A 15,268-nucleotide genomic window follows, 5' to 3' on the forward strand; every position below is an offset into this window, starting at 1 on the left:
GAAGTGTCTTGGGACAATGAAATCACAGCATGTTTAAATGCACAAGGGAAGAGTATTTGCAAAAAGAATCAACAATGTTTCAAAGGTGGCGTACCAGGTCTTCATTTGTTCAGGACAGTGAAGGGGAAGAGTAGGGTTTCATGATAGCAGCAACTCATTTCAATTCCTGAGAAGTCCAGAGAAATTGTTTCCTGAGTTTTGGGCTTCTGGCAGTATAACAAACAGACTGTAATGAGAAGCATGGCCACAGGTGTGCCTTTCTCTGCACGCCCGGGGCTGCTCCACCACCCCAGAAACATCCACGACTTCTCACCGTGGAGCTTCATTCCCCCTGGGGTCATGAAGTTATTATGGCATCAAAGATTCTGTCTCTGAAAATGCCAAATGCAGCAGGGAAGGAGTTGGTAATCCCTTAAATTTCTGTCAGCTGGCTCCTTAATTATCAGTGTGGATACCTCAGCAGGGATTGACAACCAGCTGAGAGCAATAATGGGACAAGGGATAAATGTGTGTTCATTGTGGAGAGGAAAAGGCAGAAGGAAGAAAGGGGCCTGAGTGTAGTTATGGAGTTTCAAAGGCAAACTTTAATTTGTAATTTTGCCCATTTTTTCCACCTTTGGCACACTTGTACCAAACTATAAGTAAAAGAAAAATATCACATAGGAACTAGAAATAGGCTAGTAGAGAAACACTGCCTTAGCTTAAAATGAGCCAAAAATGTATTTTTCAGTTATTTCTTTCATCAAAAACACATCCTTAAAAAAATGAAATACCATACAATCTTTCTTAAATTTAGTTCCCTTTGCTCTTACAGTAAAATCCTATTTGTCCTCATAAGCGTAAAGAAATAATAGTTTTATCTTTCATCCTTTTCTGCTCTAATACATCTTTTGAAAACTCTTCTAAATTCTTTAAAATCTTTCCATCTGGTTCCTTTAAGGCCCTCCCTTCAGAACTATTATTGCCTTTCAAGGTCAAGAATTCTGCCCAATTCCCTCTGGTGCATTTAAAAACAAAAATAAAAATCTCCAGAGTTTCAGAATCCGTAAATTAAAACCACAGTTCCATATTGTAAAATCTGTTTGAGCCTGTTTACATCTTGATTCTCTAAATGTACATTTAAGTAAAGCTCAATCCAACAAAAAATATAATGATATAATTGACAGAACACTGGGGCAACAAGGTAGAGACTTGGGTTTTAATTTCAACTCATCACTGACTTGCTCTGTGACCTAGGGAAAGTAATTTCATTAAGTTTCCTTAGCTATAAAATTCCTTAGCTGTTGGTCATGACGTCTAAGATTCTTACTTTCCAATTCCGATATACTAAGAAGTCTCACATTCAGTTTCCCTCCAACCCTAAATCTCTTGGTGTTTTCCTTTCTTTTAGAAGTTTGGATTCATATAGCTCAGACTTAAATACTCTCTGGAATTCTTTATTTAGTAGAATGTTTTCCTAAACAAAGAATAAACAGCATCACTCTAAAAAGACACGTTTCCCTACATCAGCCTCAGAATTTCTCTCCAGAGAATCACAACATCAAGAGTTGGAAAGGGGGGCAGCTAGGTGGTGCAGTGGATAAAGCACCCACCCTGGATTCAGGAGTACCTAAGTTCAAATCCAGCCTCAGACACTTGACACTTACTAGCTGTGTGACCCTGGGCAAGTCACTTAACCCCCATAGCCCCCCCCCCCCAAAAAAAACAGAGTTGGAAAGGACCTTTTGAAGTCATCTAGTACAATTTTCTACTCAACACAGGAATTCTTAAACAAGCTTGAACTCAACCAGAATTTTTTTTTTTTGACTGAACCTGTGATTTTATTTTGCAATAGGTAACTCCTGATGAGGAACCAGCTCTATCTATGTAGATCTGTGCTTGTTCCAATCTTACGGATTAGGGGGTACTGAAAATGGATTTGCCTAGGGTCTCATGGTCAGTATGTATTGGAGGTGAGACTAGAACCCAGCTCTTCCTGGCCTTGAGCCAAGTCTCTACCTACTATACAACACTGTCACATTCCAACTACTACAACAAATGTAAAGAAATGTCTAATTCCAATGGCCAAAAACCCCCCAAATCTTACATTATATAAAAATTATATAACTGGGAACTCCTGACTTTCATAGTTTTAATGCACAGATTTGCCTTCCAAGTGCTAGTCACTGATGGAGAATTTCAATATGCAAGACTTACCTTACCATATACTACTACTGGTCATTCCAGTTTTTTGAATCCCCTCCTTCCTGTATTTCTAGTACTCATGGCCACAATATGGTACGCTGGAAAGAACACTGGACATGGAGTAAGGAAGAATTGGTTCGAATGGTTTTTTTCTTTTTAAAATTATTTATATTGTATTTCTATTTATTTTGTTTAACATTTCCCAATTACATGTTATGTGGTTTGCAGTACTCAGGCTGAGTTAGATACCTCTGGATTGGATTATACATTTTAGGTGATTATATATCATTTAGGTAGATTTGAAACTTGCTTAATGATGAGATCCAGAGAGTAATCATTAATGAACTGATGTCAATTTAGGAGAAGGTTTCAAGTTGTCCTATCCTAACCCTATGTTAGTAGTGACTCTAGAATAAAAGGACATAGCTTCAAATTCCACCTCCAATGATGACTAACTGTGTGACCTTCCTGGGCTCATTTCCTCATCTTTAAAATGAGATGGTTGAGCTGGATGATCTCTAAGGTCCCCTCCAGCTCTAAATGTGATTCTACATAGAAAGAGCCAAAGATAACAGAGGGACAGCCTAAGTTGCTGCAATCAGCACCAACATGGTGCTAGAAGAAACACTATCAGGGGCAGCTAGGTGACACAGTGGATAGAGCACCGGCCCTGGATTCAGGAGTACCTGAGTTCAAATCCGGCCTCAGACACTTAACACTAGCTGTGTGACCCTGGGCAAGTCACTTAACCCCAATTGCCTCACACACACACAAACACAAAAAAAGTAGAAGAAACACTATCCACAGTTAAATGGATTGTGGTGAGGTAATACCCATATAGATTAGAAAGTTTTGTCAGGAAGGTAATGACTAAATTAAAGCTGTACTTAAGGAGGATTCATCCGCCAGTATACTAGGGATGGATTAAGAAATCCATTAAGTCTGAACTGATGCTGAGTGAGATGAGCAGAACCAGGAGAACATTGTACACAGTATCAACAACACTGTGTTTTGATCAACTGTGATAGATTTGATTCTTCTCAGCAACACAATGGTCCAAGATAGTTCCAAAGGATTCATGATGGAAAATGCTCTCCAAATCCAGAAAAAAGAACTGTGGAATCTGGATGCAGATTGAACCATACTGTTTCTACTTTTTTGTTTTTGTTTTTTGATGTTTTTCCCTCTTGTTCTGATTCTTCTTTCACAATATGATTAATGCAGAAATATGTTTAATGTGAGTGTACCTATATAACCTATATCAGGTTGCTTGCTGTCTTGGGGAAGGGGGAGAGAAGGAAGGGAGGAAGAAAAATTTAGAACTAGAAATCTTATAAACAAATGTTGAAAACTATTTCTACATGTAACTAGAAAATAATAAAATACTTTTATGATAAAAAATAAAAGAAATCCACCAAGTCCTAGTGGACACTAGGTAGAGCTTCTACAACAGTAATAGGTAATGAAGGCCTGAACTGGTTTGCAGCTGTGTGGTTGTTAAAGAAGGTATGGGGAGAGGTGAGAGAACGTTGAAAAAATGTTTTTGTTTTTTTTTTTAGTGAGGCAATTGGGGTTAAGTGACTTGCCCAGGGTCACACAGCTAGTAAGTGTTAAGTGTCTGAGGCCACATTTGAACTCAGGTACTCCTGACTCCAGGGCCAGTGCTCTATCCACTGTGCCATCTAGCTGCCCCTGAATTTTTTTAATTAAAAAAAAAAAAGAACTTCAGACTGAGAGTCAAATCTGCATTCATTTCCCAATCCTGCCATTAACTCACAACATGGCCTTGGGCAAATCACATTGCCCCTTCTAAACCTGTTTCCTCAGTTTTAAAAGGAGAATTTGGCACAGGTTAGGGTTTCTTCATCCTTTTTGTCTGTCTGGTGAAGTCTATGGACCCTTTCTCTAAATAATATTTTCAAATCACTTAAGAAAATGCTACATTTCCATTAGAGGATGACAAAAATAAAGATATAATTATTTTTTCTGATTCAAGTCCAAAGCGAACTATCCACCAGGCCAAGGAGCCCAGGTTAAGAACACTTGCTCTAAAAGGTCTCTCACCTTCTAGCCACTAGCTTTCCATGGCTCAAAAGTAGGTGGAAAGGAAGGTGGAAAGGACTTGAGAGTTTTTCTCATGTCCCTGTCCCTCCCTCCCCCATTTCTGGTGGGAGACAGGCAGGGCTAGGAATATAAGATTAGAGCTGAAATCAACCTTAAGAGATCTCTTCAAATTACAGAATAAACTGAGGCTCAAGGAAAAGGAAGTGAGTGGCCCACACTTAACACCAAACATGCTTCTAAGAGAGAAGCATAAGTTCAAACCCAGAACTCTACAGGCCTGGTTGCTACTTGATCCTGCCCATTTCACAGATGAGGAAAATGAGGCTCAGAGATGTGAAGTGACTGGGTGGGGGCCCAAAACTAGTAAATGTTGAGGCTTAACAGGTGGGCCTAGAGCAAAGTTCTGGGCAGTCATGAGCTCCTCCACCCGCTGAGCTGGCTGGAGTAGCCATTGCCTTCTTGATGTTCCTTATTAACAATAGCTCCTTGGCATAGATCTGGCACTTCAGGCCTACCAGCCATATGACTTTGGTTAGGTCACCTTCTGCTCTCTCAGCTTCAGTCAACTGATACTCTCAATGGGTCTACTTTTCTATAAGATTTCTTCATGCAATTTCATGTGTGATAATTCTTTAGTTGTTTATATGAAGTGGCAAGGTGGTGGTGTAGTTAAGAGTGCTGGACTTGGGGAGTCAGCAAGACTTTGGTTTAAATCCTGTCTCTGACACCGGTCTTCTTATGTATTACTTCCCAATATAGACAGTGGCCTTCTGGCTGTCCCATAAACACCACACCGAGTCTCTCAGCTCTGGGAATTTTCTCTGGTTGTCTTCCATGCCTGAAACACTCTCTCCTTCACCCCAATCACTGAACTCCCTTCCCTGGTTTCCTTTAAGTCCCAACTAAAATCCTATCTTCTACAGGAAGCCATCCCCAGCCCTTCTTAATTGTAGTGCCTTCCTTCTGTTAACTGTTTCCTATTGTGAGAAAAACAAAGGGGTTTGGGGGGGTCCCAGAGGCCCCCCATTCGAGGGAGCCTTGTCTGACCTCTTTTAAGGCCAGCCCAGAGTCAGTAAAGTTGGAGCTCATATTTTGAATAGAGACAATAGAGATTAGAACCACACTTACCTAAAAACTTTGCCCTCAGAGGGTCTACCTTTCACAGACCCTGAGCAGCAGGGCACTGCTCATTTTGATATGGACCACCCTCAAGTCATGCCAATCAATGGACTTGAATGTTACTAGCCAATTAGCTTAGGACAAAGTGCAGTAACCCACCTCTACCTGAGAAAGGATAAAAAACCTTGGTGAGGGGGCAGCTAGGTAGCACAGTGGATAAAGCACCAGTCCTGGAGTCAGGAGTACCTGAGTTCAAATCTGGCTTCAGACACTTGACACTTACTAGCTGTGTGACCCTGGGCAAGTCACTTAACCCTCATTGCCCCCCCCAAATCCTTGGTGAGAGGGGGGTCCTCTCTCTTTCGGCTGGGACTGCAGAGGATGCAGCCACAAGGCCCTCCTCTCTTCTTTCTCCAACTAGGTATGTAGGGAGTCTAATTCTAAGCAATGTGCTCTCTTTTTACTAACATTTAATATGATTTAATAAAAAGACTGGTGTTTTATAGCTTCTAATTTATAAGAAGCAATATATTAGAAACCCCAGCTCCAACTAAGTTCTCTAAAACATAGAACAGAGACGGGCACCCCCAATATATTTCAAACAACACACTACATATAGCTTGCTTTGTATAGATTTGTTCTCTTGCTGTCTCCCCCATTAGATTGTGAGCTCCTTGAGAACAGACTATCTTCTGCCTCTTTTTATTATCTCCAGTGCTTAACACAGTGTGCTTGGCACTTAATAGGTGCTTACTGCTTACTGACTGACTTACGAAAGCAATGTAACTATGTACAACCTATTTCATCATTAGTAAAATGGGGATAATAACAGCAACTATCTCACAGGGTTATGGAGAGCATCAAATGAAATAAAATATCAAACCATAAAGTAAATATGAAACCTAACATGTAAATTTTGACTATTAAGATGTACAAATACCCAGCCTCACCTATTCCTTTTAATCTGCTGTAATCTAAGGTTGCTGGGCAAAACATGAAGAACCAAACTTATGAAAATTCAATAACTGTTTTAACTTTACAAGCCACAAAAACAAAGCAAACAGGCCTTGTAGCTTCCCGAAACAAAACACCCTCCATGATTCCCACTCCTTTATATGCTTTTGTATTATATCTAGAAAAGTATGAAATGTCTCTTTCTTTCTTTGGTTAGTCTGTGAATTAATTCCAAAGGCATGGAATGATAGAATGGGCTGCTTTTGTATCCTCTGCAATGTAGTCAATATATGCAAAAAATGCTTACTGAGGAAAAGTAAATGAAGATAGAACCAAAGTTGGAAATAGCAAATTATACTGTTACCTTATTTGATGGTGAGAGGCAGTGTGATGCAGTGGATAGAAGTGGTCGTAGAATCAGGAAACCGTAGGATTATTAAATCCTGCCCAACACATACTACAGATATGTTGCCACAGGCAAATCACTTAATCTCTCTGTGTCCCAGGCAACTCTCTTAATGCTTTTCCTTAAATTACTGATGATTTCCAATCTGCATTACTGTAGAGAGTTTCTAAGTTTCCACAGTAGGAGCTCTCCCTACTGATGAACTTTTGGTCTGGACCAAAAAACAAACAAAAAACCCCCAACCTTCTAAAATCAACAGTAATCTATTCATAAGTGAATGTTTTTCTCTGTTGCATCTTTTTGCCCCATCTTTTATTTTCACAGTTATATATCTATGGAGACAAAGAAGGCAATGAGAAAGAGAGAATGTTAAAAGTAGGGGAAACTAATAGGAAGCAGTAAGTCAAAGGAATAGGAATCAATACAAGAGGTCACTAACAAGTAAATAGGACCACCTGCTGCACACTAGGCTGAAAATGGCCCTCTGTGTTCTTTTCTTGAAGCAGGATGGTCAGGCAAAGGGGAGGGGGTAGATGAGAAATGGGAAGAAGTTCATGTGTTTTCCTCAACAGGAAGGAGGACCGGAACTAACCAAAGATCTTCTGAATCACTATGTTGTTAGTTCATTTAACAGCTGGCAGCTTTGCATTTCCAGAATAGAAAAGGAAATGCCACAATGACCTGGCTGACTCCAACTTCCTTTATTCCAACCTTTAAAATTTCCTTCAACTGCATTTGAGCTGAGTTATCTTCAATGATGTAATGCCAAAAAATGCTAATGATATTCCTTGTCACAAATGGGAGCTTTCAAAACATCTTTTGTTCTTTCATAAGCAAAGAGAAAAAAGACAGAAAAATCATTTAGGAAGAGTCCCACTAATCCTTATAATTTCTTGTATCAGAGAAATGAAGAGCACTAAAAAAAGCTCAATGTGGACTGAGACTCAGAAATCTAACAACACAACCTCTTAGGCCACTTAACATAACTAATGAGATGGAACAAAGGATTATTATATGTTATAATGAAGTTGGGAGCCATTCTAAGAACCACCATTGATGATTTTTTACTACTTTAAGGTTTTGATGTCATTTTCCAGTTTAAAAAAAAAGACTTTAAAATTAGTCCTAAAATTCCACAACTTCAGGTAGCCTTAGCAAATTAATTAGAATTCAGAAACAGCTTGGCATAGTGAAATGCACACTGGACTGGAACTCAAGGAAACAGGGTTCTGGTCCTCATATGCTATTACTTGTTATATGACCATGGGAAAGTAGCCACTTCTCTTGGGTCTTAAGTTTTCCAATCTGTAATAATGATAATGATAATGCCAGAAGATAAGTAAGCTAGAAAGTATACTGAAGAGGGGGACAATTAAGGGCTTCAAGTCCATGTCCTATGAGAACGTCATGACAACTGTGTTGGTCTATTTGAAGTCATGAGGGATATCAGACTTGTTCTCTTTGGCTCAAGCGGACACATCCAGAATGTGCATAAAAATTTCAGAGAGACAAATTTAGGCTTGATGTCAGGAAAAACTTCCTAACAAGAAACGTGGAACAGATTATAGATTACTTCAGGAGATGGTGGGTTCCTCCTCAAAGGAAGTTTACGTAAAGGTTGAATGACTGCTTTATGGATATGTTACACCTTTTGGGTATGGGTTGGAATAAGTGGCTACTGAAGACCCTTCCAACTAAAATTCTGTGACTCTATCTACTTTGTACTTATTTAGGTACACACATGATTCTCCCCAAAGAATTTCAACTCCTTAGAGGTAGGCATTATTTTAGTTTTGTCTATCGCTAGCTCAGCACATATTAATTATTTGTTGTTGTTTTGTGGGGCAATGAGGGTTAAGTGACTTGACCAGGGTCACACAGCTAGTAAGTATGTCAATTGTCTGAGACTGGATTTGAATTCAGGTCCTTCTGAATCCAGGGCTGGTGCTTTATCCACTGCACCACTTAACTGCCCCTCACAGTAATTATTTAGTAAGTGCTTGCTTAATATAATGCTCAAATGATATTTTTAAAATGTAAAAGCGCTTTGGAAAACATAAAACTCAGAATTAAGGATGGACTTTCATGAGGGTCCTCAAGAATTAAGTAAAGGTTAGTTACTCTGTACTGTGTAAAGTATACAATAACTGCATAGGATAGGATGTACAATATTTTTGCTACACATGTGTGACTACATTATCAGCTGTAAACACTGGTGACTTATTGTACCTTTAATTAAAAATATCTGCCCTCATCTGCTAGGTCCTCTGGTTGAACCGAACTGGGTTCCTGGAGGAAATGGAGCATCCTCTCCTCAGCTGCTGAAGTCTAATTTTTTTTTTTAAAGAGTTCTTATCTGAGTCTAGGCAGTACCAGACCTCCCAGGGAAGGGAGTGAGAAACTTGGACCTGAGAACTGGTACTTCATGATTCATGCTAGTGGGGTGAGGAAAAGACTTTGAAGGAATTGGAAGCTAGTTGATATTCAAACTCTGTCTTTGCAGGAAAAGTTTGGTATACTGCTACTGATTTTATTCTGTCAGGATGACTCACCTTCCCTAACAGGGTTTTTTGAGCTTCTCCCAGACTTCTTTTTTTTTTTTTTTGGTGAGGCAATTGGGGTTAAGTGACTTGGCCAGGGTCACACAGTCAGTAAGTGCTAAGTGCCTGAAGCCGTCCCAGTGTCCCAGACTTCTTCATTTAGGGAAATAGGGAACCAACTGGGGTCATTACAATAGATATATGGCATTCCACTAATAATAACAACTCAATAATTATATAATGCTTTAAGATTTGCAAAGTGCTTTTAAACAGCTATGTGAGGTAGGTAAGACAAGTATTATTATCCCTGTTGTATAATGATGAAAAAAAACAAGGCTCTGAGAAAACTGCTGCATTGTCCATGATGACATCATTAGTTAGTATCAGAGAGGGGATTTAAACCCAGCTCTCATGTTTCAAGATCCAAAACTCTAACCCCTAAACCATGTGGACTCTCTAAAAACCACCCTCTTCCTGGCGCTTTCTTCACACAGCCCATAGCCATATTGCCACAGGCCAACCCTGAGGAATGAAACTAATTTTGTTCAATTAATTTTCTGTCTCTGTATTTTTGTATTTCTATTTTGTCAACTTTTTTTTCCCCAAGGAATCTACTGTTTTGGATAATATCTGTTCTTGTTTCAAATTATCCACCTTCTTGTTACACTGATTTCTTTCTTGAAAACTCTAATTTCTGTCATTTCTTTTATCTCTTCTCTTATTTCTTTAATGCTATTCTTAACCATTCTGGAAAATTCTTGGAACTGTGGCAAGAAACTAGAAGCTAAAAGAGTTCCCATCAATTAGGAAATGGCTGAAAAAATCAAGTTATATTAATGTAATGGAATACTATTGTCCTGTAAGAAATTATGTTAGGGATGGTTTCAGAGACACCTAGGATTATGTATGAACTGAAGTGGAGTTAAGTAAGCAGAACTAGAAGAACAATTTCTATAACAACAGCAACACGGTAAAAACAAACAACTTTGAAAGACTTAAGAAGTGACAAAAACAATGACCAACCACTTCTGAAGGATTAATAGTGAAGAATATTACCATCTCCTGACAGAAAAGTGATGGACTCAAGATAAAGAATGAGACATTTTTTCTTGGACGTGGCTAATGGAGAAATTTGTTTTTGCTTAACTATACATTTTTACTACAAAGGTTTTGGATTTTTAAAAAGTTTTCTTTTTCTTTCCTGGGGAGTGGGGTACATGGTAGGAAGGAGAAAATAAATTTTTGTCAAACTAAATATTAAATTGAAATTAAAAAAAAAATTTCTCTTAGGCACACACTCCTAGATCACTGGTGTCTCCTGAAAACTACAAATGAAATCATGGAATTTTGTTCCTCAAAAGCAATAATTTAATTCATGCTTTATATAGGATTTCTCTGCTCAGTATATTTGACAAGGGGCATCCAATTTCTACTGGAACATTTCTACTGATTGGGAGGGAGCTAACCATAGTTCTGTTAACAAGTTCATTCTTATGACATTTTCATTTCTATTGTATACATGAGGAAGTTGAGGTTTGGAGACATTGAGTAACTTCCCACATGGCTAGTAAGAGATGTTGCTGGGACTAGAACTCAAGTATTGCAACTAGTTGTGCAATGCTCTTACACCAAGTTGCATGAATTTTATCAGCAGTCATAGCATACTGCTGATTCATAATGAACTTCTTCTAGTCAACTAAGCCCCTCAGGTCTTTTTTTACATAAACTATCAAATGAGGGTTCTTTCAATTTATACTTGTGCTACTGTTTTTCTTTTATATTATTGTTTTATTACTTTATATTGATCCCTGTAAACATTTATTGTTAGTTTGAGTCTCTAGTCCCAGTCTGACAAGATATCCTGAATTTTACCCAGCTATATGTACCCAGCATCAGCTATGCCTGCCAGGTTTATGTTATCTTCAAATGTGACATGTGGCTCTCTAGACCTTTATCCAAGTTGGTAATAAAAATGTTCAACAGTCTAGGCTCAAGGACAAAATCCTGTGCTACTTTGTATTATCTCCAAGATGAAATACAAAACCTTGTGTTTGGCTTTTAAAGCCCTTGATAACGTCGCCCCTTCCCATTTCTCCAGTCTTCTTACATCCTACTCTCTTCTCCCCGCCTCCCTCCCCAATACTTTTCAATTAAGTGACACTAGACTTCTTGTGATTCTTCACACAAGACATCTATCTCCCAGTTCTGGGCATTTTCACTGGCTGCCCTCCTGCCTGGAACTCTCCTCCCTCTTCTTCACCACCTCCTGGCTTTGTTCAAATTTCATTAAGTACCACCTTCTACAAGAAGCCTTTTCTGGTCCTCCTGAAGTTTAGTGCCTTCCCTCTGAGATTATTTCTAAATTACATTGTATATATCTTGCTTGTACAGTTGTGTGCATGTTGTCTTCCTCCTTAAGAATTTGAGCTCTTGAGAGGAGGGACTGTTTTTTTCCTTTGTATTCCCAGCACTTAGCCCAGTGTCTAGTACATAGGAAATATTTCATAAATGCCTGCTGACTTCACCTACAAGTTGACAATAATCATTAAGGCTAGTGAATCAGCTAAATGATCTGTCTTCATAGATGTCTCCATTGCATCCACAAGGATATCATGAGATGTTGAAATTAAAATCTAATTTATCCAGAAACAGCTGATGGGGCTCAGTAGATAGATCACTGGGCCTAAGGTCAGGAAGACTTGAGTTCAAATTTGGCTTTGCACACTTACTAGCTCTGACCCAAAGAAAATCACTTAATCTGTTTGCCTCCATCTTCTCAACTGTAAAATGAGGATAATAGTAGCACCTACTTTGCAGGGTTATTCTGAAGAGAAATAATACTTATCAAAAGCGCTTATTATTAGCACAGTGCCTGGCACACAGGCAGGTACAATATAAATGTCTTCTCTCATTCTGTCTATAAGATTCTTCTAAATAATGCTTACTAACTTGTCTAGTTCGGTAACTATCAAAAGAGGAAATGAGGTTAGGTTATCATGTCTTGTTTTTAGTGTTCCCATGCTGATGCACAGTGATCCCCACTTCTTTTTGCTTCGGTGCTTACAAACTATTTAATAACCTTTTTGAAAATTTTATTCAAAATAGATCTTGATGTACTCTGGCAACTAAAAAAACACTTTTCATGTTTAAAACTGAATAATAGCATTAAGACTGGGAGGCCACTTGTCAAGAAAAGATACTACTTTTATTTAAGGGTAGGTCAAAAACACAGTTAATAACTTTATATTATAGCCATCTGTACCTAACAAAATATAGTACAACAAATCATATCATACTGTTTATAAATTATCAGTAATTATTCTTGTAAGTTTTCTATTTAAATATGAAGATTGTGTGAAAAATAACAAGCCTGGGGTTAGCTCAAAGTCCAAGAGAACATCTGTCATGAGGAAGAATGAGAGTTCAACTACACTGTGTGCTCTATTCTCTTGGGGTTAAGTATAAGGCATCCTAAAGTGGGAGAACCTAGTAAGAAAGGAATTTTATTGACTGGTCTTATCTGAAACAGGAAAATCAGGTAACATAATTTCTATAGTGAATGAGAAGCATCTGAGAAGCAAGAGTCTTATGATGATAATGATCATCAAAGACAAAATGGATAAAAGGGTGTTGCTAAGAACTATACAGCTCATAAAGAAAATACCAGAAAACAAACATTTACCTTCATGAGGTTCAAGCACACTAGATGTGATGTTAAATAGCCATAGCCAACTGTAATACTGTTTCCAAAATAGGCCTAAAACATTACTTTTAAAATCAATTAAACTGATTGACTATTGCTTTTAACAGTAAGGAATAATTAGAGCTAATATGCCCCATTCATTAGCAGTAATGTTAACTACATGATTTTTAGCAAACTATTATCAATGATTCAGATGCCCAGTACTATAATAATTTCTTTATCTAAATTGCTGGTTGAAACATCTGAGACACATGAGAACCAGGGGCCCCAGCCCTCTTCCAAGAAAGCATGAGATGGGGGCAGCTAGGTGGCGTAGTGGATAGAGCACTGACACTGGATTCAGGAGGACCTGAGTTCAAATCCGACCTCAGACACTTGACACACTTACTAGCTGTGTGGCTCTGGGCAAGTCACTTAACCCTCATTGCCCCCCCAAAAAAAACAAAAAAAAAAGGGGGGCAGCTAGGTGGCGCAGTGGATAGAGCACCGGCCCTGGAGTCAGGAGTACCTGAGTTCAAATCCAGCTCCAGATACATAACACTTACAAGCTGTGTGACCCTGGGCAAGTCAACCCCAATTGCCTCACTAAAAAAAAAAAAAAAAAAAACATGAGATGACCTTTCTGAGGTTTCTAATATCGAACTGGCGTCCCAGAAGTTCATGGATCTCCTTTAGTCATGTCAATCAATGGACCTGAATGCGACCAGCCAATTAGCTTGGAGCTGTATGTGGGGACAGCCCCACTTCCTGTTCCACAGAGAGCTTCCATCAAACTGACTGGGATTCAGTCTCTTTGGAAGTGTGAGCAGCTAGGGGAAGGAGCTTTTCTTTCTCTCTCTCTCTCTCTCTCTCCTAATTTCTAATATACTTTAATAAATGCTTAAAAGCCTAAACTGTTGCTGAATTTATAAGTAAATCCTAGCTAGTTTCCCCCTACACTGGGGAGCAGGTAAGGAAACACATTAGATTTTAAATGTCACAGACAGATGAGACAGGAGGGAAACTATGGAAAAGAATTATAGACCAAGCCATTATTTCCTTCCATCTATGGTATATAAATAACTAAAAGAACAATATTCAAAACATAAGTGTTGAAAATTATAGTTAACATTACTAGTTTTTCTTTATTTCACAGTAACTGATTAGATCATTTACAAAATATTAATCATGAACCACTAAACTAGCTAAGAAATCATGAACGGATCAAGCCAATTAAGAAATAAGAGCTAAAAGGAAATTTTATAAACAACCAAGCCCTATTTAGCGTACGATGACCAAATATGGTTTAAATTCTTACCAAACGATTGCCATGGGTCAGAAGCAGTCGATGTGGTTGCAGTTCCTCCCCAGGGGTCAGTTTGGTTGGTTACAGTTGATGTTCCCCATGGTTCTTCTTTCTGAGGGGCAGCAGCTGAGTTGGGTAGGGCATCCATCAAATCCAACAGAGTATTATGCTGTGAGGGAGGGGAAGCAATGCTCTTAGACCAAACACTCCCCCCCCAAAAAAAACAAGCAAAAAAATAACCCCCCCCCCCAAAACCAAAAACCCCCCATTGGTAGAGCTTTTGCTAGCTTCAAACTCCATTAAAGTAGTTGACTCTTGCTTACAGTAGACAAATACTTGTTGTATGAAGGCAATATCATAATACTTAAGATGAAATTCTACTAAAACCCAATGCACTATACTAAATTCAGGGTACTTTAGAAAATTATATAAGCTAGCTAAATATCAGGACCAAATGAGAGTGTGTGCAAATGATTTTGCAAACATTATTATTATTCTTGTATTGTTATTGTTATTTTTACCTCTTTCTTTCTTGGAATTTTAACAGTGTCTCTACGACTTTCTTCCAGGGCCATTTGTAACCTTAGATCATCTCCACGTCTGAGACGTTCTTCCTGAAATGGATAATGGCATTTGCAACTGATTTTATTACAAGAATAAGTAATAACATTTACGTTTAAAAAAAACCACTAGTTATTTATATGAGGTTCTATTTGTGTATTGTTTTAAAATAGGAATCAGAAAAAGAGTGACATTTCTTTTGCAAAGAGGTGGGAAAGGACCATGGTTTTTTGTTCCACAGAATTATAATGGTTTAAAAAGAAGCTTGGATGTTCATTGTGGTATCATCAATGACTTTTTATTCCACTAGTTCAGGGACAGCTCTATAGAAAACTAAATAGATTAAGTTTGTTTTCTGCATCCTCTTGCCATACCTTTTGTACCCTTGCTCTTCATCCCTACCCCACCTAACTTCCTCACATAGGCCCTATGTCCGATTTGACAGAGCTTAC

General features: G+C 38.5%; 1 protein-coding gene across 5 annotated transcripts in view; it reads right to left on the reverse strand.

Annotated features, from left to right (window-relative positions):
* EPN2 (epsin 2) overlaps positions 1-15,268 on the reverse strand; it is a 100,608-nt gene that overhangs the window by 17,708 nt on the left and 67,632 nt on the right. For all 5 annotated transcript variants that reach the window (XM_043975235.1, XM_043975238.1, XM_043975237.1 and 2 more), the window contains 2 exons: positions 14,777-14,869; positions 14,268-14,424 (listed from right to left, as the gene is read on the reverse strand). In XM_043975235.1, coding sequence (XP_043831170.1) covers positions 14,268-14,424; positions 14,777-14,869 — 250 coding nt within the window. The remainder of the gene's footprint in view (positions 1-14,267; positions 14,425-14,776; positions 14,870-15,268) is intronic.

This window comes from Dromiciops gliroides, chromosome 1 (genome assembly GCF_019393635.1).
Source record: "Dromiciops gliroides isolate mDroGli1 chromosome 1, mDroGli1.pri, whole genome shotgun sequence".
In the NCBI taxonomy this organism is placed as follows: domain Eukaryota; kingdom Metazoa; phylum Chordata; class Mammalia; order Microbiotheria; family Microbiotheriidae; genus Dromiciops; species Dromiciops gliroides.